Source organism: Dasypus novemcinctus, chromosome 11, assembly GCF_030445035.2.
Source record: "Dasypus novemcinctus isolate mDasNov1 chromosome 11, mDasNov1.1.hap2, whole genome shotgun sequence".
Classification (NCBI taxonomy): domain Eukaryota; kingdom Metazoa; phylum Chordata; class Mammalia; order Cingulata; family Dasypodidae; genus Dasypus; species Dasypus novemcinctus.
This window is the reverse complement of record NC_080683.1, coordinates 114,935,628-114,960,659: the sequence shown is the minus strand read 5'-3', so window position 1 is coordinate 114,960,659 and position 25,032 is coordinate 114,935,628. Positions and strand designations below refer to the sequence as shown.

The 25,032-nt window shown below is 43.6% G+C and overlaps 1 protein-coding gene across 9 annotated transcripts in view; it reads left to right on the top strand.

The window, feature by feature from the left end:
- Positions 1 to 25,032, top strand: part of AHI1 (Abelson helper integration site 1) — a 231,387-nt gene that overhangs the window by 186,045 nt on the left and 20,310 nt on the right. For 2 of the 9 annotated variants that reach the window (XM_004468527.5, XM_004468526.5), the window contains exons 24-25: positions 6,384 to 6,546; positions 9,765 to 9,865. The exons of 4 other annotated variants lie outside the window; for them this stretch is intronic. In XM_004468527.5, the coding sequence (XP_004468584.2) occupies positions 6,384 to 6,546; positions 9,765 to 9,865 (264 nt within the window). Of the gene's footprint in view, positions 1 to 6,383; positions 6,547 to 9,764; positions 9,866 to 25,032 lie in introns of those variants that run through there. 3 more of the 9 variants (XR_002798591.3, XR_011650147.1, XM_012529046.4) reach the window with 3 other exon arrangements.

Below are 25,032 nucleotides of genomic sequence, written 5' to 3'. Positions count from 1 at the left end.
TTAGAGGATACAGTATTTTTAAGATGTCATTTCTTCCAACATTTTTGGTAAGTTTAATATAATCTCACTTAAAATCATAGCAGGCTATTTTGTAAAAATTGACAAGCTGATTGGAAAATTTATACTGGAATGCAAGCAAAGAACCCAGAACAGCTAAAATAATTTTGTCAAAGAGCATCTATGAAGGAATTACACTACCTGGTTTCAAGACTTACTGTAAAGTTACAGTAATAAGCCAGTGCAGTATTGACATAAGAGTAGGCTTATATATCAATGGAACAGAATAGAGAGTCCAGAAATCGACCCACATATATGGACAACTGATTTTTGACAAAGGTATCAAGGTAATTCAAGGCTGATTTTTTCAATATATGAGTCTGGCGTAATTGGGCATCCATATGCAAAAAATGAATGGACTCCTATGTCAAGCCATATACAAAAATTAATTCATACTGGGACATACATCTAAATATAAGAGGTAAACTGTACATCTTCAGAAGAAAATGTAGGAGGAAATTTTTGTAGCCTTGAGTTAGACAGAGACAGTTCACAAAAAGCAGGGATCATAAAAGTAAATATGGGAAGCAGACATGGCTCAACTGATAGAACGTCCATCTACCATATGGAGGGTCCAGGGTTCAATCCCCAGGGCCTCCCGACCCATACGGTAAGCTGACCGATGCACAGTGCTGTCGCGCGCAAGGAGTGCCATACCATGCTGGGGCGCTCCTGCATAAGGGTGCCCAATGTACAAGGAGTGCGTCCCGTAAGGAGAGCCACCCCCCATAAAAAAGCGCAGCCCACTTGGGAGTGGTGCCGCACACACGGAGAGCTGACGCAGCAAGATGACGCAACAAAAGAAGACTCAGTTTCCCAGTACTGCCGGATAATGGAAGCGGACACAGAAGAACAACAGCGAATGGACAGAGAGAGCAGGCAACAGGGGGGAATGGGGAGAGAAATAAAAGTAATTCTTAAAAAAAGTTAAATGTAATAAATTGGACTTCATCAAAATTTTAAAATTTTGCTCTTCTGAAACACTGTAAAAAAAAATGAAAGGCAAGGCAAAGACTGTGAGAAAATATTTACAAAACATATATCAGATAATGGGCTTCTGTTATTAATATAAATCTTATAACTCTATAACAGGAAAACAACCCAATTAAAGGGGGAGGCAGGAGGTTTAAGCGGATACGTCATTGAAGAAGGCTAATAAGCATATAAAAAGATGTTCAGTATCATTAGTCTTTAAGGAAATGTGGATTAAAACTTTAATGAGCTACCACTACACATCCACGTAAATACCTAAAACTTAATATGACTGACAGTATCAAATACTGGCAAAGCTTAGAGCAGCTGAAATTCTCATGTTCATTGGTGGGTATGCAAAATTCTGTAGGCACTTCAGAAAAGAGTTTGGCAGTTTCTTTTAAAGTAAAAAGATTTTCCATATATCCCAGCAATTCCACTCCTAAATATTTACCCAAAAGAAGTGAAAACATTCATAGACACAGAGACTCTGAAAGAATTACAGTATACCCATACAATGAAATACTACTCAGCAATAAAAAGGAAACAAATTACTGATCCAAATATATCACAGATGAATCTCAAAAGTATTTTGCTAAAAGAAAGAAAGCCAGACACATAATATTACACACCATCTTACTTCATTTATATGAAATTCTAGGGTAAGTTACACTATAATGTGAGAAAGCAGATCAGTTTTCCAGGGTGCAAAGTTCAGGGGAGGGGGTTGACAGCAAAAGGGCACAAGGGAAATTTTTGAAGTGATACACGTGTTCCATATAGTGATTATGATGGTGGTTACACAACAAAACCTATTTGCAAAATTCAAAATATATTCTTTAAAAAAGCCTTTATCCAAAGCTTAGAAGAAATGACAACCAAGTGACAGCATATACCCCAGTGACCAGAATGAGATCTCTAGATACCATTTTCCTGCTAAAGATGATCCAGGGCTCCTTGAGAAAATGGCTAGCTCCAAGACTGGACAGGAAATGTACTAGAAACACCTGGGATATTTTGTCAGGCAGGACAGCAGGGAAGCCAAAGATAAATTTTGGTAAATATTGCTAAAGTTCTCTCCAAACGACCAATTTAGTCCTTTTAACTGTATCTGAGTGTTCCCCACAAGCTGTTGTTTTTTGTTTGTTTGTTTTGAGTTAAGAGGAAAGCAAAAAAAGCAAAGAGGGTGGGACCCACATGCCACACACATGCTGCATGGCACAGTTTCCCTATGATCAAGGACCGAGCTGAGGCAGTGCTGGGGGAGAAAGCATCCAAAAGGAGGCTGTGTGTTGTTACAGCACACCTTAGGTTGTCAGATAACTTGGAGCCATTATGAGTATTGACTTTTGGATTCCCCTGAAGATGAAGCTGTAAAGAACAACTGTGCTGATTAACACTACTAGATGATTTCTCAGTACAATGGTGTCAAGGACCATCGAGAATTCCTCAGAGCAGCTATAAGAACGAGTTCCTCAGAGAATAATCAGAGAGGAATTCACATAAACATTTTATAGCAGCCTGTCAGACTCTGCTTAAACCAAGCAAACACTGCTGTGAAGACTAAAATATGTGTGTCAAACAAAAAAGCTTGCCAGTGGCACTTCCACCATGATGGTGTGCAAGCAAGAGATACACTCAGCCAGCTTTGATAAAGAGAAGGAACTCTGTTTCAAATATGTGATCAGTGGTCAAAATTTGACTAAGTGCAGAGAGAGAACAAGGAAGGGGAAGAGGGAGAGAGAGAGAAGTAAGTGAAGGGAACAAAAATTGACCTGTTTGTAAGCTGAAATAAAAGGGAAAGAAAGGTCCAAAAATTCTTGGCTTTACAAGGTTGGAAAAACCAACTGCTTGCAGAGTCCAAATAGTAAAGGATGAGTGTGAGCAAAGGGCTTTGAGTAATAAGGACTCAGAAAAAAAAGAAAAAAATTTTGACCAAGTGGATTTCGTTTCTCAGTTCTGCTGTTACCATCATGGGCATATTAACTCATGTCTTTAAAAGTTTGTTGCAGAAATATTTCATAACTGTTTTGTCAGTTCATGATTGGGATCACGTTGCTGAGGATACTCTACCATGCCTGGTGCCAAATTACTGTGCATAAGGAAGGGTGTGTTAGAGAAGACACTTCCAGAGAACAGTCAGAGTGGATTTTCTATGGCGAAGCCTGATAGAGCAAGGAGAAAATACCAATTTTATTTATTCTAAGCAAACCTTAGTAAGACCATGCCTTTCCACTTCTTTATAGAGCTTTACTTTATCCTAAAACACTGAGATCTTGTTGGAGATGGGGAAGACGTGGTTGTTATAGAACCCAAATAAATAAAATAAATCAAATGGTGTTCACTGTGTCTGCTACAGTGACAGGAGAGAGTTGCGTGAGTTCAGATGAGAAGAGCTCACAGTGGAATAAAGCAGACTCTCAGGAGCCATGTGGGTTTTGTCCCAAGCCTCCATGTGACAAGAGAATGGCTGTAACTGAATGGTTGTTGGTTGTCATGTGGCCTCCAGCATGTTAAACACGCTGAGGCCTCATGGTGTCGGAATTCTGAACTCGAACTTTAATAATGGTGGATGGTGACATACTCCAGAGACTGCTCCATTTCTTTCGGGGATGTAGCCTCCCCGGGCCAAGGCTGGGGTGGGAGTGTGATGACAAGGTCATGCTTCTGTGTCAGGAGATGGCACTACAACAGGGTGGGCGCGAGTCCTGTGAACCTGCAGGAACCTTCAGTGAGTACAAGTGAGGCATCGCCCACTTAGAGAACCTAGACCGGCTGGTAGTGAGTGGCTTTTTTGACACTGTCAGGTTGTGAGACAGAGTGTGGGACATGTCCGCAAGTGTTAGAGGGCTGTGAGGAGCCAGGGGGTAATTGGTGGGCACCAGGGCAGGAAATTGAAGTGTGGTGACTTCTGGGTCTTTTGGACCCCTGTGTCTTTGCAAGGACTCCCTCAACAGACCCTCATGGAACATTCAGGGAAAGGTTTCCAACTCCAGCTGGATTAATTCCCGGTTGTCAGAAGTGCCCATGAAGACACAGCCTGACCTGGGCTTCCTCAGTGGCCCTGTTGCCTAAGCTGAATCCCCCACTCTCCTTCCAAACACACATCTCTGTTCCAGATAAATAAGCATGCACTGACCTCATGCTCGCCTAAGACTGTGAGCGTTGCGGCTCTCCAGAGGCAAAGCACCAGGAACAAAGTAGCTCTTGGTTACCTGGGACTGGGCGTTGGTTGTCACGCAGGCACACAGTGGGCCCGCAGCTACCCAGGGTGCCCCAGCTTCTCAGCACAGCCAACTGCCAGGGGACACCTCTCTGAAATGGCGACTCTCTCACGAATGATTAGAATCTCCCGTCGCTCCTTTTTTCTTCTCTGCTGCTTCTTCCCTGTGTTTGGTTCTAGACAAAAGATGGTCTATAAATGTTAATTTTGAAAAAAAAAATTTTTTTAAGTAAACCACTCTTAAGTACTGTGTCTACTGCTATTTTACTCGACTTTAGGCAAAATATTAAATTTCGCTGATCATCAGTTTCCTCATTTATGCAATGGAAATAATAAATTCCCTCACAGGGTTGTCAGAAGGACACAGCAAGATAGCATATGTAAGCAACTGGCAGATACCTGGATGTTTGCCGGCACTCAGAGCACTGTAATTAGCTTTCCTCTTCTGTGGTAGTGCCAGTTAGGAGAATAAAGGAGAAAAGGTTTGGGGAAGGGAGAATTGAAGCGGAAAAGTGAAAGTTTCACTTTTACCCAAGTGTCTTTGTCATCAGCACCTGGAACATGAATGATTTGTCAGCCTGCAGTACCCCAAATAGCATGTACTAGGTCAGTGCAGCAGGCACCACGTGCATGCCATCTGAATTAAAGTGTCATTACTGCCCAGAGACTGTAGAGCGACAGCAGTTGGTTCCAAAGTCATCCATTAAAATTGCCAGGTAAATAATGTGTGTTAATATGGTTAGATGAATTGAATGGTGCCAAAAAGAAGGTATGAACTGGAGCAGAATCCTCTGTTTAAAACCCTTCCATATCTTCCTGTTACCCTTGTTTTTAAGTCTGAACTCATCCAACAAGCATGATCAGGCCCCATCTTACTCCTTCAGCCTCCACTTCCCCACCCATCTATCTCGGCTCTGACCTCCAACGCCAGGCTCACACCATGTTGAACTATTTGGGTTCCTGCCGGTGAACTTTCACACAAGCTGTGCAGCCTGGCAGAGGCACATTTGCCCTCTCTTCAGCTGCCTAATTCCCGATTAGCATTCAGTTCTGCTGCAAAGCCTTCGTTAGATACCCCTTCTAGATATTGTCCTGTTTGTATATTGTGATTTGCCCATAAGCACAGTACCAGGCGCATTAGGATTTATTAAATGCTTAAGTGAATGAACCACTACTCAGACATCCTGAATGCAAAGGATCATAATGCTGATTTCCTATTACAAATGTACTTGTATAACATAGACCTTTTCAAGCCCCATTTTAAGTAGATAATGGTAGCATAAGACATTTGTTCTCCAGGGACTTCATAATCTGTCCTGCTTTACACAATGCAGCGGATCACAGATGGACTGATGCCTGCCCTCCTCTCTCAAGGCCGTCTCTGTAACAGTGCTCTAGGGCTTTTAAAATGTCTTTGGAGCCACTGCTGTATCATTTTTATTTTGGTTTTTCAAAGAAAAAACAACGGGTTGATTACTGTAGCAGCACAGAAAGGTGGATTTTCATAGAAAGGCTTCTCCTCTTAAATATGTATCTAGTGAAAATAAGCTTATGAATAGTTATAAAGGCAGTCAAATGTTTATTAGCGATTGTTGATATACAATATTAAAAAATGTGTCACGGAGAATTATATCTTAGAGGCATTAATAATAAGCCAGCGTTCACAGGGGAGGTTTGTAATCGGGTTCACCATTGAGCTTCTCCTTTCTGCAAAACTGTGGACATCCGGAAGAAGTTTGGTTTTTTTTTCCCAGCTGCATCTGTTTAGGCTAGAGAATGGGGCCTAAAGGTAGCATAAAATAATTCTGAGAGTGGGGTGAATGGTGTGTGATCTTTTTTTTTGTTGTTTTTTTTTTGTTTGCTTACTTAAAAAAATTACCATCTGCTATTTTGAAGCTAATCTTAGTGTATTGAATGCTCTAAACCATTTCTCAATCCCACAGTCTTTTATCTTGCTACTCCTGCTGTGTTCCCACCACCCCTGATCCCATTAGCAAACCTTGAGACAGCCTCAGACTTACCAAAGTACTGCTTTGGTTTCAGCTGCTCTTCTGCAAGAGGAAGTGAATGTTGGGGCTTTTCTCTGTGGCACAGTTGTGATAAAGCTGTGGTGGTCTTATCTCTCTCTTAGGTGGTGGCTCTTTATGACTACACAGCGAATCGATCAGATGAACTAACCATCCATCGCGGAGACATTATCCGAGTGTTTTTCAAAGATAATGAAGACTGGTGGTATGGCAGCCTAGGAAAGGGGCGGGAAGGTTACTTTCCAGCTAATCATGTGGCTAGTGAAAGTAAGTTTTGTGCTCCCTTCTTGGTTTACTAATATGGTATAACTGATAGTCCAAGATGTTATCATTTTCTACCCTTTAATTTTCTGTCTTTATAACCTTTCCATATACTCACCAATAGTGGGTGTTATTGCTTTTCATTCTCGTAATGTGAAAAAAAGTAAAAAGGGATGGGGGCAGAACTAGGACACTAGAAAGCTGTTACATTCTGAGATTGGAATATTTGCTTCTTGGCTTCTTGTCCCAGGGGACCTTTCTTCTTCAGCCTCCTTCCTCGGCCCCCAGCTTCACATGCCATTTCGTCAGCTTTTTTCCCACAGTGACTCCCCCTACCCCTCCCACCCACTGAAAGGCACCCTCAAAGAACCTCAAGCTCGCCGACTCCCACTCTTCCACTTTATATACTTCAACTCTAGCTGGTGACCCACTAAAGCAAAAGTAGTATGTTGCTTCCTTCCCAAGTAAAGGAGCATTAAGCCTTCATCTGTGAAAAGAGGGGGAAATGGGCTAGAGAAAATTCTAAATAAGAGTTTCTGAAAGATGTTGGTTCATGACTAGGCCTTGTGAGGGAAAAGTAGAACTAACAGCCTGAAAATAAAGAATACAATTTAAAAATCCATTATTGAAGGGGAGCAGTAAGTTGTGCTTCTTCAGAAGAATATATCCTTTCAGCAATGCACTTGAGAGTGTGGTAGGAAAAGCATAACACTCTGAGGTCAAGAAAGCTGAATTTTAATCCAGCTTGACAATCAACACAGTTTCCTTCTATAAAATGAAATCATTTCTAACCTTTCTTCTAGAAAGACTAAAATTCTATGGTTCCAGTTTAAAATGTAGTATAGGCAGCCTAGAAATTAAGAGCACTGTTTTGAGTACTTATTGTTTAATTTTTGTGTTGGCAAAGAGGTAGTTATTATTGATAATAATGGTTTTCAAACTGGTCCATGAAACCCCATTTAGCCCATAATATGGCTGAACCAAAGTACTTTTGAAACTTCTGGGTTTGAGAGCAAAAGAGACAAAGGAAAGGAAGGAGAACTGTTGCCATGAATACTGGGTGCTGCGCCAGGACTAGATAAAAAGAGCTGTCTTTGGCATCCTCCCATTACTGTGTGGATCCTGGGGCTTTCCAGAGCCCTCTCCCCAAGTTTCAAACTCCCTGAGTCTCATTCAGCACAGCCCCTTCCTTAGCTCATCTGCCTCATTCAGCAAATTTCTCCCCTCAGAAGGGCCACCTATCTCAAAATTTGCCCACTTCTCTCTCCCATACTAAAATTCTTAATTGCCTGTGTGTCCCTGTTTCAATACGTTTTTTCTCCCAAGTAGTAAATGACTGGTTGCTCTTTAACTCTGTCAGAGACATGTTTTATGTTTTAACAAGAATGAACAATGGAGAAAACCTAAGGTGATATGGGAGAAGAAACTTAGGATCCAGGTTAATTACCAGGTTTTAGGATCCAGGATAATTACCAGGTAGGCACGAAGCAGCATCTAAGTCACCTCCCACAAGCTCTGCATTTCTACCTTCTGAATCTCCAGGTTGTCAAAAATGCCCAAGCTCTTCCCACCTATTCCCAGTGATGGCTCTTCCCACAGGTCAGTAGCTGGGACTCAGCACCAGTAGCTTCTGTTTTCAAATCAAGAGTTGCCTGCGCAGTCATAGGCATTCTGGAGTGTCTATGCCTGGTAAACTAGGTATTATAATACACTGTTCCTTTGAGATACAGGTGGAATCTTTTTTAGATTTTTTTCACTTGACAGTATAAAAAGATTGTGTATTTCTTGGCAGGATGCTATGGGATGCTTTAACTTGAGAATCTAGTTAGTTGTCAGAATAACTTTGTAGTCTTGTGAATCTTGAGAGGCTCCAGGTAATTGATCTACCATGAATTAAAATCCAATAAATCTTATTTTTCCATCATAATGGCCGAAGTCAGACTTCTCAAGCACACCCCACTGTGATGGTTGGTGGCAGCTTGCAGAAATTAATTCTGTCTCTCAACTAGAGATCATCCTCGACTGCCATAGTTCCTTATTGTACTCCAGAAGCATTGATGTTTTCCTTTTGGCTTCAGTTCCTGCTTATTGAAAAGGTTTTGTAATGGGTAGACAAATAGGAAGCCTGCATTTAACAAAAACTCAGTTTTTAACATCACAGAAAAATGATTATCAGCAGCATGTTCCGTTCTAAAACTAGAGGAATTGTCCTTTGTCTTTATGTGAAGATAAACAGAATCCCTACCAACTGTTTCACTGGCAGACAGGTCCTCTAATGGAACAATACAACAGAGGAGCTAGAACTCCATTATCATAAAGACTTGTTCTTTTTGTGTCTTAAATCACTGGAAGGAAAACTAATTACATCTGACACCCTTTCCAATAAAAGATAAAAAAGCCCAGTAATAAAATCAACCCATACTCAAAGCCAAAAATATACTTCATAATCTTAGTTTTAGAATTTTAATCAGCGATAAATTTTTAGCAATTTCTCTCAAGTCAGAGTTGCCCAAGTCATTTAGCTAAAATAGGTTTTCTTTTTTTAGCCCCTTAAAATCCCCATGTATCTCTTCAGATTCAACCCACTGGACTTCTCACCTCCTGAATGGCCCAGCCCCTACATTCATTTCATGCAGACTTCCCAGCTTCCCAGCTTTGCCTTTCTCGATGCCTCTACCTGGCAAAACCCCACCCACTCATCAGTGTTAGGCAAATGTGCCACTTTTTCCATTATAAATCTTTGTCATCACCACATCAGAATCTGTCTTTGCTATTAATATTAACTCCCTTTCAAATTATGTCACATCTTGTTTTATAGTTCAGTTATTGGTGAACATCTCTGTCCCTGACCAGATTATAATCTCCTTGAGAGCCAAGGTCTCTTGATCACCTTCTTCTCACCCCTAGTAGCAAGGAGCAGATAACCTTGACCTATAGCAGGTCCCTGGTATGTGCAGTTTGGAACTAAAATGAAGTAAGCATCTCCATGACCACATAAGTGAAAATACCAGCTACTTTTCTGAAACCCTAATAGAAGACGACTGCTAATAAGACTTTCCAATCATAAGTTTTATTCTTTTGATACCTAGTGTTTAAGACTGCAGATCAATAACTTCTAGGTAGCTTATTGTTATACTGAAAAACTGAATATCAGTTTCTTTAGCTTTATATCCCCCCAATTGTGCTCATTACCTTGATCTCATGAATTCATTTTCCAATTCCAGCACTATATCAAGAACTGCCTCCAGAGATAAAGGAACGGACCCCTCCTTTAAGCCCCAAGGAAAAAACCAAAACAGATAAACATTTTTTGGCTTCTCAGAAGGTAAATGTTTTCAAGAATTTGAGTTGCATAAGTGCTTTGATAATTTCCACTCTCTTTAGATGAAATATGTCTTTACTTTTCATGCTTCTAACTCCTCATTGTTTATAATTATTTCACTTATCCTGGCACCAACCTTAAGAAATACAAAAAGTAAAATTATTATAGCCATTTTCCAGATAAGGAAATTGAGGAGGCTCAGAGAGATTAAGGTACCCCCTAAGTCACAGCCTGAGTGACGAGATGAAGACCCAAAGTGTGACTCATGGCTTTGAGTGTGATGCTGTTTCCACTCTCACTGTTGCTTTAACTAACACTGGTACTATCATCGCCCTGCCTGCACATTTACGCCTGAGGTCAGTAGAACCCACAGAATAAGGATGTCCTGTCTTCCTGGATTATTCCTTCCACTTGCTAGTAATTTTAATGTTTTCAGGGTAAACCAAATATGAAGGTGTTATCAACCATAGAAATGTCCTGTTAGTCTGTGCCATCAGATCCCTCCAGGACATGAGCAGTGTTCTTCTGATGTTAGTGGTACTTTGGTGGGAAGGTTTAATAAGCACTGTACTATCACATACATTGCTTATTAAACTTGTTTACTATGTGACATTAGCTTTTGCCTTGGGCTGAGTTATGTAGCTTTCTCTTGACTCTATGAGCCAATGTAGATACCTTGTGCTATTAATACCATATCATGGTAAAGCTTCAACCATGGGACCTACCACTTTCCATTCCTTCATTCAGCAGGTACTTACTGAATCTTTTTTTTTTTAAGATTTATTTATTTATTTAATTTCCCCCCCTCCCCTGGTTGTCTGTTCTTGGTGTCTATTTGCTGCGTCTTGTTTCTTTGTCCGCTTCTGTTGTCGTCAGCGGCAAGGGAAGTGTGGGCAGTGCCATTCCTGGGCAGGCTGCACCCTCCCTTCACGCTGGGCGGCTTTCCTCACAGGCGCACTCCTTGCACGTGGGGCTCCCCCACGCGGGGGACACCCTTGCGTGGCAAGGCACTCCTTGCGCGCATCAGCACTGCGCATGGGCCAGCTCCACACGGGTCAAGGAGGCCCGGGGTTTGAATCGCGGACCTCCCATGTGGTAGACGGACGCCCTAACCACTGGGCCAAAGTCTGTTTCCCCTTACTGAATCTTTACTTCTACACTGAGCACTCTCTTACCTCCGCTGAGACAGGAGTGAGGAGGCCAGGCATTTACCCTTGAGAAGCATCCAGGTTCGTGGGTGAGACACCTGGCAACAGGCAATTCCAGCAGCATGTGGTGGGAACTGTAATGAGGATGTGTACATAATGCATCACAGATGCCCAAAAGGAAATTCTCTGTCTGTGGGTGTCCGGGAAGAGTTCCCAGAGGAAGTGATGCTTGAGCTGAGGCTTGTCAAGTGAAAAAGTATATGCTAGGCAGGTAAGCTTAGGAAAAGCATCCCAGTGGCAGGAATAACTAGAGAAAGTTATGGAGTAGTATGGTGAAGGTGGGGGGCAGGGGGGTGTGTCTGGCCAAGAAGAGCCTAGTGGACTCTGCTAACCTAATGCTTTTACTTTGTCCTCCGACAGGGAGATCCCTGAAGAAGGTCAGCCAGGGAGGAAAGTGACATGAGCCGATTTGCATGTTAAAAAGATCATTCTAGCAGCCTAGTTGGATTAGCGGGAACTAAAGCCTGGGGCAGGAAAATTCATTAGAATTCCACCAATATAAGAGATAAAAACCCGAATCAAAAGGGATGGGGAGGACAGAGGGTATAATTGACAGAGTTTTATGATTTGGTGGGTGTGATAAGGGAAGTTGAAATTATAAGATTTTGGTAAGAGCTCAGACTTACACAGCTGAGTATATAGCAGTGCCATAGAATAATAGGAAAATTTGAGGATGTAGAGACAAGGAGTGTGAGCAGTATGAAATGATAAGTTTGGTTTTAGATATCACCATTTATTAGTAGCATCTGAAATGCTCTCAGGTAGAAATACTCACTTGGGCTGCCAGAAATACAGGATTGGGTCTGTGGGAAGGTAGGACTTCAGAATAAAATGGAGAGGAGTGGGTATAATCGTTGTCTTTTCTCAGTAGAGCTGAAGCTTATACTGAAGGAGATAGCCCAGAATGAGTGTTGTGGCGTTCCAAGAGAGAACAGCTAAGGACAGAACCCAGCCGAACAGTAGTATTCAAGGGGTAGTCAAAGGAAGAGGAGGTTAAGAAACAACAGTTGGGGGAAGGAAAAGGACCAGAGAAGGAGACCTGAAGCTGGGAGTGGAGGTCGATTCCGAGGGTCAAGTCAGCAGTGTCAGGACAGCCACGCAGTCGGGTCAGCTAGAGTTAGGTCATGAGGAGTGCCTGGGAGCCTCGCATGGCTGTTGTCGAGTGACAAGGCCTCAGAAGTAGATTAAACACTGGTTGGGGCCTGAGCAATTGAACTCGTGGATGTCATTCTCAAAGCTTCGCTCTGAAACGATAAAAGACCGAGCAGTGGTTGGAGGGAAATCCAGTGTCCAGGAACGATTTTTTAAATGTTGGAAAGGCATGTAAAATTATCTACTGAAGAGACAGGGCCAGTGGACATGTCCAGGGTAAAGATGGGTTAAGCAAAGGGCACAATGGATCTTGGAGGAAACAGGTCTTTATAAGACGGGTTGATAGATCCTTCAGACTTAGAGCAGTGGTTCTCAGCTGAGGAGGATATTTTGCCTCCCAGGAGACATTTGGCAGTGTCTGGAGACGTTTTTGGTTTTCACAACTATGAGGTGTGGGAATGCTACTGGCATCTGGAGGGTAGAGGGCAGCGATATTGCTAATTATCCTAGATTGCACAAGATAGCCCCACGCAACAAAGAACCATCTGGTCCGGGATGTCAGCAGTGCCAGGCTTAGAGCAGCACTTGAGTCAGGGAGATGTGGATGGGGATACAGGAAAGTTGATAGAGTAGAAGTCTAGAAAGTTAAGAGTTCTTTGTGTTCTCCAAAATAGAAAGCAAGGTGCATTTTGAACATGAGAGGCAAACGAGTGACCTAGGGTCTCACAAAGAATCATGACCATTTGAACACTGGTAAGGAAAGCAAGAGCAGCAGCACATCTGGGACACACAAAGGATTCCTGAGTAATCCTGAGAGCAGCTGAGTTTAGATACCAAAAGCATGTAGGTGGCCTGATTCAGTAGTTGGATTTTTTTCGTCAGTAGTGCTCAGCATCGTAGGCCATAGCACTGGAGAGGGTAGGTTTACCATAGTCAGTGTTTGGAGCTGTTGGTAGAAGGACAAGAGAGAAGAAATGTGATGGAGTTGGTCAGCATTGTTGGAATAATATGCCATGGAACCTCAGTGAGATGGGCAAGGACGTGGAATCCAGTGAGAACTGGCAGACCTAGAAAGCAGGGCTCTCTCCAAGGCCAGGATGGGTCCCCTGTGCTCCACTAGGGCTGTGTGTCCTACAGTAAAGGACTTAGTACATCATGGCAGCTACCAAGTTTCAGGCCAAGATGCTCCTGCTTATTTATTACTTTAGATGTTAAACAGCTCCAGGTTACAATCAATTCAGACAGTATACATAAGCGCGAAAGTGAAGTTGAAGGACATTTTGCTAGAATTGAGCTGGTTGAGGAACTAGGACTCAGAGTGTGGGATTCTAGGATATTAAAATTCCAGGATGATAGCAAGACTATGGATGAGGAGGAAATGAGTGACTCAATAGCTGAAGTCCTTAATGCTTGTGTTAGAGCAGAGGCCCTCAAACTGGGCTTCACATTGAAATCATCTAAGGAATTAGGAAAATAAATACCAATGCCCACCCCACCCCCAAACGTTGATTTTATGGGTCTGGGCTAGGACCCAGACATGGGCAGAAGCTGCGCAGTGATTTTAATGTGCAGCCGGCATTGAGAAGCAGAGTGCCAGAAGAACCACAAGGACCGAAGAGCAAACACCAGGATAAATAGAGGATGTTGCAGCCAGGTGTCCCAAGGAGGTGTGCCGTGGAAGTGCAATCACCCTAGATCAGCAGTAGAGTGCTCAGGGGAGGCCAGTGTTAAACCTGGTCCCATGCATCACTGTTGAACCTGTGAAAGTGAGAAGCCCATGCTGAAAGGAACTGAAAGAAAAATGTTCCTCAGTAAAATGCCAGTCCTCAGATGCAGCAAGGATATCTTGTGACAGTTGCCTAAGACATTGTGGGGACTCTGAGAGGTAGAATCAAGAAGATTGGCAAGGGAGCAGATATAGCTCAGCAGTCGGGTACCCACCTCCCACACAGGATGTCCCAGGCTTGGTTCCCAGTGCAACAAGCAGATACAATGAACAGCAATGAGCTGATGCAATGAGCAGGGAGTGTGTATAGCTCAAATGGTTGGATGCCCACTCCCACACAGGAGGTCCCAGGTTTGGTTCCTGGTGCCTCTCAGACGAGCAGACACAGCAAGAACACAATGAGCAGACAGTGAGCAGACCATGCATGTAGACAGTGAGCACAAACAGCAAGTGGAAACAATGAGCTGACAGTTGAGGGAGCTATCTCGGGTTGGTGGGGGAGAATATTGGCAAGGAATTTGTATGTGAGCAATGTTACACTTATAATATTACCCATTGTTTGGAATTTGGCACCAGTTTAAAAATTTAGGAAGCTGCCTCTTCACAACCTACAGAAGTTTGCTGCACTGAAAGGATTGATAACACTGGCAGAGGGCATCATTCTTATGACAGCTAACAGTATTTTTAGTTCCTGTCAAGAACTGTGTGAGATGCTCTGGAAACAAGACACCCCTTTTACTCATGGGAATGTACTCCTTTCCCAGACTGCACCGTGCTCACCTTCAAAACCAGATTCACTGGCCCTCCTCTGTGTCCACAGTCAATCCCTTCGGACTAATCCTGCCTCGACCAGGAACTCTGTCAGATCCCACTGCTGGCTTTGCCCTTCCTCCTCGCACTCCCTGGCTCTCACACTGGTGCCATTCCTCTGCTGAGAAGGAGATGTGCTTCATAGCTTGCACTAGAGCTGCATATTTGTTTTTGTCTTGGGTGGCTTTTCCCGTCACAGACTCATCTCCATGCTTTAGATGTACCTCTGTAATCATATTCAGTAAATCAGTTCTGTGGATACCCAGCTTGATGCCTGAGGTCTGCTTCTGGCCATCCCAGTGCTGCCCAGTTCCATTCTTATAGATCTCAAGGGACTTACAGACCTGCAAGGTAAAGCACTTGTTAAAAAATAAGATAAAATAGATGAAGCAAGGGAGTTGCAGAGCATAGAAGTCCATTTGGGCAAGGACATAGGAAAGTTCTCAGGGAGGAGATTGAGCTTGATTTGGGCTCTAACATTTAGAATGCACAGATCTCGTTTATTGACGATCTTTATTTGACCTGCTCTATCTGAATCCGTGTGTTAGAATGGAATCCTACATGGGGTTTCCCCTCTTAAGAAGGTACCATGTGTATAGTTAGGGAGTGTTTTACTTCCCTGTGGGGGAAAAAAGCACAAAGAAAGGTCTGTGCTGATGTAAAAAAAGGTCCTTGAGAAACATTGCTCCTGTACCAGGTCCAGGTCATCCAAGTACCGTGGGCGCACTGTGAGTCCACAGGTGACAGCCAGCCCTTGAGAAATGTGCTTCCTTTGCAGCTGGCATAGCTGCGTATCTCAAGCTTAGGTCCTTCACCAAAATACATTTGGTTTGATTTTTATCAAGATCCTGCCTCATAAACCTACCACAAATTCTTTCAGATGCTTCATTTCATGTGTAAGTATAAGTATTTAAGATGTGTTTAGAAAGAAAAGAAGAACTTGAAAAGGAGTCTCTGATAAGTGACTGGAATTTGGAGGGGGGTCTCAGTTCATAGACTCAGAATTGGTGACATGGAAGGAACCGAAGAAGCCACCCCTGTGATTCTAGTCAGCTCCCTCGCGTCACAGATGGGGGGGCTTGAGAGGCAGAGAGGTTCTGAGAGGGGCGTGCGGCACGACCCCGCCTCCGGAGCGCGGCTGAGCGTGGGCCAGGCCTGCACCACCTGGTCAGGGACCCAGACAGACAGACGGCTGTGCACCAGGCGCGCGGCCACCCCTGTGGTACCTGGTGTTCTACACCTTGTTTTATGTTTGTCTCATTGTGCCCTTCTCCTTGTGGATGTCTTTAGAATTGTATTCTCTACGCTTTTTTTTAATGGTAAAAAGGAATGAAACCTCACTAGTGTTCTTTCTTTCTTTTGATTTATTTCTATTCAAACCATAGAATAAGAAGTAAAATTATACCTTTTAACAGCTTGGCAGCTGCTGAATCTTATAAGTTCTTCCAAGTGGAACAGGAACACCTGCTCCGGCACTGCGTGTGCCAGGTACCCTCCAGCGTTTCCTCTCCTTCATTCAGGTGTTGGTGGGTGATGGCAGGAGGCGGGACAAGGTCCGCCCTCGTCGTCATTTCCTGGTGGGCTGGAGTCCTCCAGCAAGTGAGTGGAGGAGAAAGTGCTCCTCCAGGCTCCTTCCAGGGCATTTTTGCCATGGCAGTGCTGTTGATTTGCACCTGATAGAAGAGAGCATACTAGTGCTGCCAGGGAGGGAAGAAACGGAGTGCTGACAACCTTACTTTAGTTTTTGTTTGTATTTTAAACTCCTTTTTAAATTTTCTTGGTCTTTTTCATTTTCCATTTTGCTATCCTGAGCATTAACCTATGTCCTTCATTTATTTGTGAAAGGAAGTTATTGTTATTAAAATTTTTGTATTTTCAGAAATTTGTAAGTTGTTATACCATAAAGTAATGTAGACTCATAGTTTAAAACATTCAACCAGTAGAGAATAGTGTAAAATGAAAAATAAAGCTCTTCTGTCCTGCTAATTCTCGTGTAGTTTCTTGCACATCCTTCTTAAAAAGTTCCCTCTATATATAAGCATATACGTTCTTATATATGTTTATTCTTTGTTATTATGAAACTATGATTATACTTAATATTCTGTTTTTCTTTCACCAACATATCTTGGACATCCTTTTTTTTTTAAAGATTTATTTATTATTTATTTATCTCCCCTCCCCCCCCACCCCGGTTGTCTGTTCTGTGTCTATTTGCTGTGTCTTCTTTGTCTGCTTCTGTTGTTGTCAGCGGCATGGGAATCTGTGTTTCTTTTTGTTGCATCATCTTGTGTGTCAGCTCTCTGTGTGTGTGGCACCATTCCTGGGCAGGCTGCACTTTCTTTCGTGTTGGGTGGCTCTCCTTACGGGGCGCGCTCCTTGCACGTGGGGCTCCCCTACGTGGGGACACCCCTGCGTGGCAGGGCACTCCTTGCACGCATCAGCACTGCGCGTGGGCCAGCTCCACATGGGTCAAGGGGGCCCGGAGTTTAAATTGTGGACCTCCCATGTGGTAGACGGACGCCCTAACCACTGGGCCAAGTCCACCGCCTGGACATCCTTTTATAGCACAGACAATTCTGGTGTTTACTGCTGTTTTTTTACCAATTTCATGGTACTGAAATGCCCAGGTTTTTTTTCCAATTCCTAAACTGCAGGGTTTTTTTAATTCCTGACAATGCTTAGTTTTCTTTTCTCTATTTCTAAAATACAAACCCAAGTAGAAAAGTACCTTCTATAAATATCTCAACATTAACTCAACCAAGTGTGTTTTTGTATAAATGCCAGGTGTATAGTAATAGTTATGCACAGGAATGTTAGATGATTTGTTATTGTGGAGAAATTGCTAATCACATCCAATGATTTTTGCATATGTCCTTCTCCACAACCAAGATAAATACCAACAAAACCCAATAGTGAATAATAGTTTTTGGTTTTGCTGTTCTGCAATAATTGTTGTTTTAAATAAATGTCCATTACAGCTAATCTCTTCAGGCAAAGAAAGAGTTTTTTCATTATTTTCAGTTGTTTTTTTTTTTTACTAAACATGTAGTCAGAGGAGGCTAGGCTAATTCATAATTCAGAAGGGCTGGCTCCGAAACTAGAGTGCACGCTCCAGTTGTATTCAGGAGCAGCTGGTTTCTTCTTTAGTCCAAAACAAGAACAGAGAACCCCGTGGTAGTTCCTCTTCCAGCCCAGCGCGCACACACGCAGAATCGTACCGCTGGCATCCAGTCAGCCCCTCAGAGAACCAGTCGGCGGCTCAGAAGTCGCCGTAGGTTTGCATGCATTTCTCTTAGTCTGCAGGGCACCAAATTTCCAGTTACCATCTCCATCCCCAAAGTGAACAACTCATTAAAACCTAGATTAGTTCTGCTATATATTACTATTTTCAAAAATCACTTTATGTAGAAAAAAATATTTTCCTATTTATTGTTCTTTGGTCAGGAGTACATCTTAATTATTCTTAACCATAGGAGTAACGTAATTTCATTATTGTGTTTAATCCAACAACAAATCTATAATTGACAGTGGTGATTTTGGTCTGGTGAAACAGGTTTTCCAAATATCTAAAAGGTAATTAACATACGCTAGATCATTGAAAATCCCCTTAGTATTGTCTACTTCCTATTGCTAAAGAATATCAATTCACATCTCTTTTTACTTAGCAATTCTGTTTATCAAAGAAAATACAGGGAAACGGACTTGGCCCAGTGGTTAGGGCGTCTGTCTACCACATGGGAGGCCCGCAGTTCAAGCCCCGGGCCTCCTTGACCCGTGTGGAGCTGGCCCATGCGCAGTGCTGATGTGCGCAAGGAGTGCCCTGCCACACAGGGGTGCCCCCCGCGTAGGGGAGCCCCACGCGCAAGGAGTGCACCCATAAGGAGAGCTGCCCAGCGCGAAGGAGGGAGCAGCCTGCCGAGGAATGGCGCCGCCCACACTTCCCGTGCTGCTGACGACAACAGAAGGGGACAAAGAAACAAGACGCAGCAGGGAGACACAGAAAACAGACAACCGGGGGAGGGGAGGGGAATTAAATAAATAAAAGTAAATCTTTAAAAAAAAAAAAAGAAAATACAGTTGTTTTATCTTAAGTTATATTAAATAAATAAAAATTAATTTATGCTTGGGTTTATCTTAGGATTTCAGGAATATTTGAAATTTTTTCTTTACCTGAAGAGAACTAAAACAAAACTAATTTAGTATATATCAAGGATAGTGATAAAACTGATCCAAAATCTTACCTTATAAGTAAATTAAAACAAACACTTCTTTTATGCCCTATGAAGAATCTCAGTGGAGACAACACTGATATATATTTCTTCTTTTACACATAATTTGTTTCCACAACTTCTAGATATTTTGAGGAAACAGTGTTAATGTCATATGATTTGCATTTGAAAAATATGTATTAGTCTTGAGTCTAGAGAGCTCACAGGACCCACAAAGAAAAGGGAGGGGAGGCCCCTCACACCCCCAGAGTCTCTCCTAACTAAAGACCTGAACACTCCACAGCCAACTGCGGAAGCCTCCAGAGCTGGCAGCGTCTCACCCAGCCTGCAGGGAGCTGTGAGGCCTGGCTCCCGGGAGGTGTGTGGCCAGGCGGCTGCCCCTCGTCGCCTGGTGCCATTGCCCCAGCCCTTGTACTTGCCCCCTGGACTCAGCCCCTGCTCCGTCTCCTCACCCAGCAACCTGGTTTCAGCTACTCTGGGCAGTTCCCTCCAGGTTTACAGGACCCTCTTCCCCTCAACGGAGTGAGCCCCGCAGGCTGCTTTCTGCTCAGCAGATCTCTCCTGGGTGCATGACGTAGAGCTCTGCCAGTGGTGCTGAAGGGAAGGGCTGGGCAAGGGCCCTCCTGTAGTCTTCACCCCACAACTAGATTTGGAGAATGTGTCATTTCCTCGATGTCTTCCTAATTCCTATTGATTAAAATTTCTTAGAATAACAGAGGGGCAACTGTTTTTTGCCAACCATGTGCTTACTATTTGCCAGTCCACTGCTTATTCAGCTGATTTGAGCCATAAGCTCAGCTCTACCATACCTCATTTCCCTATGCAATCTTCCATCAGCATTCAGTTTAGAGAATAATGTCAATGCTCAAGGAAGCTTTCATAATTGTTCTCATGAACCACCCTTCAGCATCTGTTGGACTTTCCTTCATGACTCTTCAGAGTTTCACGTGCAGTGGACATTTTGTACTTTTTTGAAAACCACTAATAGACTTATCAAAGGCAAGTATAGATTTCAATCTTTGGTGAGCATGCATAAAGCATAAAATGAGTGATGTTGTTCTGGGTCAAACCAGAGTTCCACTTGGCCCCACACTCTCTCAGGGCTGATGGGTAGGATAGCATGACGATGTTTCAAAGGTTGACCAAAATGTCAGTAACATTCCTCTAATAATCTGTAACAGATCAAAAATGTGAAAGATTATTGGAAGAACTCCCACCAGTCATACCCAGCCGTGAATTGTCCTGCAGATAGTGGCAGAATTAATGACTATCAGCACCCTGTCATGTGACTTAACAGTCACATGACCTTTCTTCAGAAGTGCTGACACCCTAAATCTGCTCGCCCCTGTCTTGTCCAGCCCACTCTGTTCCAGGGTTTCTCAGCATCAGCAGCATTGGCACTTGGGGCTGGATAATTGATTGTTCTGGGGGTTGTGCTGTGTATTGTAGGATGTTTAGCAACATCACAGGCCTCCACCCACTGGATGCCAGAAGCAACTACCCCCCCCCCCCCAGTTGTGACAATCAAAAATTTCTCCAGACATTGCCAAATGTCCCCTGGGGGGTCAGAATTGCCCCCAGTTGAGAACCACTGCTCTATTTTAAGTTAAATATATATACGCATGTGCAATATTATATATATATATGTGGATATGGGTGTGTTTTTTCCTTAAATCATAATTCTTTTATACTTTAAGATCCTCTTCTTGTAATTCTGTTTTCGTTTGTCCGTTTCCTTCAAGTATATGAATAGTGGTATTGGAATTCTAGACTGCCCTACTTAAAAATAACTTAAACATGCCTGGAGCAGTGTGAGCCTCAGGACGAGGTGCGTATGGGAAACTCATAGTTAAATGCAGATGTCTAATGATGACCCTTCACTGTCTTTACTGATCTTTACAGAAATGTTATTGTTACTTACCACACAATAATTGGTCATGATGTTCTCTCATTCTAACATGGTTCTTTAGGACATGTGAAAAGGAAAGAAACTTTTCATAGCTAAGTATTTCTCTTATACAGACAAACCATGTGAACAAGAAAAGATCTGGTTGCATGTATTGGAACAGATTTGCTTTAGTCTTCTTTTACCTGAACGTTCTGGAACTTCCTGCTGTTCTTTCTTTTTACCCTTACTGCTGCTTCCCCATCACTGGGTGAGTTTACACGGTCTGACACACCGTGTAGCTTAGCATAGAGGAGATGGGTGTTTGCTCCAGAACCTGGCTGTATGAGGAAGACGCTCTGTGTCCAGGTCCTGCCAGCTTACAGAGTCACTGAAGAGAAAGCCGTGTGGTTCCCCAGGTCAGCGTAGAAAAATGACCTGGGCCAAGATCACAGAGGCCACATTATTGTCCTGTCCTTAATATCACTGGCAGGTGTAGTCTAATTTACATTTCACATCGGGTTTTTCCATATAAACAATCTTATAATATGGCCGCATTTATGGCCATTTTCTGTGTTATTACCATTATTACCACGTTTAGTTATTAGTTTGATTATAACTGGTTCATCTGTACATTGTTAATATCATAAAACAAAATGTTTATGCTTGAGCATAAAATGATATAAATCTACTAAAGAAGACAACTGATTAGTAAATATATAAGCAACATGTCCAAACAATTCTGTTTCCAATCATATGAAGGTTATGTACTCATAGGTGCACATGCCAAGGTGATGAGGAATGGGCACTCGGCCGTGTAGACTGAACCACAGAGACAGGCTCAGGAAGATCGCTTTTCCTCCCATAATCCCATGGCACATGGTATCTCATAGCCACATTGTTGAAGCATTTGTCTTGCCCTCCCTGTTAGGGGCCTCAGAGGGACTGTATCTTGTTTAACGTTTATTTTGTAGAGAGGGGGTTTGAGAATTGAGGTTCAAACCAGAAGAAGGGAGGAAAGGAGGGGACTGTGGAGCCTCCAACGCTCCGTGCCTGCTGGCTCCTAAGCTCTGCTCACTGCTTCTGACTCGTGGTCAGGAGTTAGTATGTGGGCTCTCCTGCCCCCACGTTGCCAGTTTGATAGACATCAGGTTACTAGTTCTCAGACTTTGCTAAGCCCCAGAATCACCTTGGCGCTTATAGAAAAATCCCAATGCCCACACCCTGCCCCACTCTGGCTCACCTTTGGGAGAGGCTGATCCCTATAGCTCTGAAAGCCTCATTCTTGAACACAGGAGCTAGTTAAGGAATTTTGCTACAGAACGCTCTTTCCATCTTCGTTAGAGGAATAGCATCTGTTCAGGTCCCTTCTCCTGGCCATTTCACGTTGTCTGCCGGACATTCCACATAGCCTGTCACCATTCCATGGAGTATGTTAGCCATTCCACAGCCTATCGGCTGTGATATAAAGCTACTGGAAGCCAATGGAAATCAACTTTCCAACAGGCATCATGGGTCGCCCAGTTTCTACCTTGGAATTTTACATTATCAGCAAATGATTATGATTCGATTGAGACAGGACTCCCCAAAACTTGATAGACATGTCAGGAACAAGATGGGAGAAGGTACCAGCTAACAATAGTAAATGTAGTTGATGCACAGACACTATGTTGGAAAATATTTTTTGAACAGTGGTTAAAAGTACGTAGTTGTTTCATAAAGTCATTAAGTCTGCATAATAGAAGAGGTCAGCAAAAACAAACTGGGTCAAAAGGAAAAGTGTAACCTTTTTCTGCAGCATGGCTCATGCATATGAATTCTTTTTTCTTTTTTTTTTTTTTTAAGATTTATTTTTATTTATTTAATTCCCCTCCCCTCCCCCGGTTGTCTGTTTTCTGTGTCTTTTTGCTGCGTCTTGTTTCTTTGTCCGCTTCTGTTGTTGTCAGCGGCACAGGAAGTGTGGGCGGTGCCATTCCTCGGCAGGCTGCTCCCTCCTTCGCGCTGGGCGGCTCTCCTTATGGGTGCACTCCTTGCGAGTGGGACACCCCTGTGTGGCAGGGCACTCCTTGCGCGCATTAGCACTGCGCATGGGCCAGCTCCACACGGGTCAAGGAGGCCCGGGGCTTGAACCGCGGACCTCCCATGTGGTAGGCGGACGCCCTAACCACTGGGCCAAAGTCCGTTTCCCTGAATTCTTTTTTTCTATTCTTCCTTTCATCCTCTTTGGATGGAAATAAAAGGGCTAGAAGTTCCTTCAAGGTAGGGACTGTGTTTTGTTTATAATTGAGCCCCAGCTTCTAGCACAAAACAGACCTTCAATAAATATCTATTGAAGGAAGGAAGGAACAGGTGAACACATGAGTAAGAGAAGCTCTTCCGCGGCATCGTACTAATCTTCCAGACCCGACCTGAGGCGTTGGCTCTGATAGGGCACCAGCAAGGCAGGGCCAGCACACTCGCCAATCTCAGCAAAGCACAGGCTGCTGCTGCAGGCTCCACAAAATTGTCACGTTCACCTTCAGGCTCTCCATTTCCAACCTTGATCACTCACCACTAGGGAATGCTGCAGTCCCAAAGAGGAACTGGATGACCCAAATGACCCTTCCGTTTGCAGGATTTGTAAAAGGGGAGAGCATTCCGATGCCTCCCACCCCCTTAGGTTCCTGCAATCGTTCATTCACCCCAAAGTCAGTCACTTAGGCCCCCAGGAAATAAATGTGTGGAGGCAGCATGACCGAGCATGGCACAGCACACTGAGCGTGGCTCAGCATACTCATCTCCCCAAGTCCCGGCGTCTCTTGTTGTCCCTTCTTTCCCAGAGTTCAGTCATCGTCATCAGAAATGATGTCATTTTCTTGTTTCTGTGTCAGCCTTACCAGCGCCAGCAAGGCCTGCCATCACGTTAGGCTCTTAGTTCCTTCCAGCTGGCTCCTTATCCCATTCTCTACTGCGCTTGTGGAAATTATGCCCATGTTTCCCAGGCTCCTGTCCTATGACTCCAAAGGCTGTCCCCTGCCTTCCTGCAGAGCAGTCATCCACTGCAAAGTCCCTCAACCTCTCGTTCCTCCTTTTGCTGTATTTCTATAATTTCTCCCTCTTTTCGCAGCTGCTTTTAGGTCTCCCAGAGAGAAGTGCCTCGCTCCCTGTGGTGTCCTTCCATTGCATGCGGTCATTTCCCTTCCCACGTTCTGGCCCTCGCCTGCCCATGCTCCCCGTCCTTACTCCCCACCTCCTTGGGCATCTTCATCTCTTTATTCATTCAGCCCACAGGTACTGAATGCCTGCTGCTTTTCCAGGCACTGTGGATAAAGGCAGCCTGCACAGCATGATGGTGAATAAAACAGAGCTAGTCCCTCCACTTACAGAACTTGCTGTCAATTGGGAGATAAGAGTGACTTTTATAAGAGTCAAAAAACTCCCCATATAAACTATAAACCATCAGTGAGGGCAACCTGAGGCCGTGTGGGAAGAAGGCAGTGGGCTGGTTTGTAAAAGGGCCAGGTCACAGGAAGGTGGTTCAAGGCCTGGAGCACAGCCTGTGCAGAAGCCCACATGTGACCAGGAAGGCTGCTGGGCGGAGGGCAGGAAAGACCAGCAGGGCAGGCCACCAGGAAGGGGCAGAGACGACGAGGGGCCAAATCCAGCAGAGCGCCTCCTCCTCACCCTGACTTTCTGGGTTAACAACACCGTTTCCCCTGCTGCTCTCTCTCAGCTTGACAACACTTCTACTCTCCTGCTCCTCTCATTTTCTGGCTCTGCCTGCCCCTATAATCCTAGCATCACCAAAATAAACATTTCATCTTTTTTTTTTCTCTGACAACTTTCTGGATTATCCTTTCTATTCCCATTGCTTCAAATATTATTTTGGTATTTCACGTGTATCAAATTTTACCGGTGACCCAGCTCCTGTTCTCAATTCCCCAAGTGTATTTCTACCTGCCTACTAGAAATTTCCACATAAATACCATTCTGAGATCTCTGGTCCAGTATGCCCAACACCTGATTTTTCTTCCGTGGTCCAAGCGTGATGACGGAGTTATCACCTACCTTCAAAGAGTTTGAAATCATCATCTACCATCACCTTCAAGGAGTTTTCTTCCAGTAGGGCAGATAGTCTGACGGCACTTTTTTTAAAATAGCATAATGATATGTATTTTCGTAGAGTTCTGCACGAAATGTTAGGAGAGCAAGTAGAAATGGCCCCTCAGCTTAATGGAATT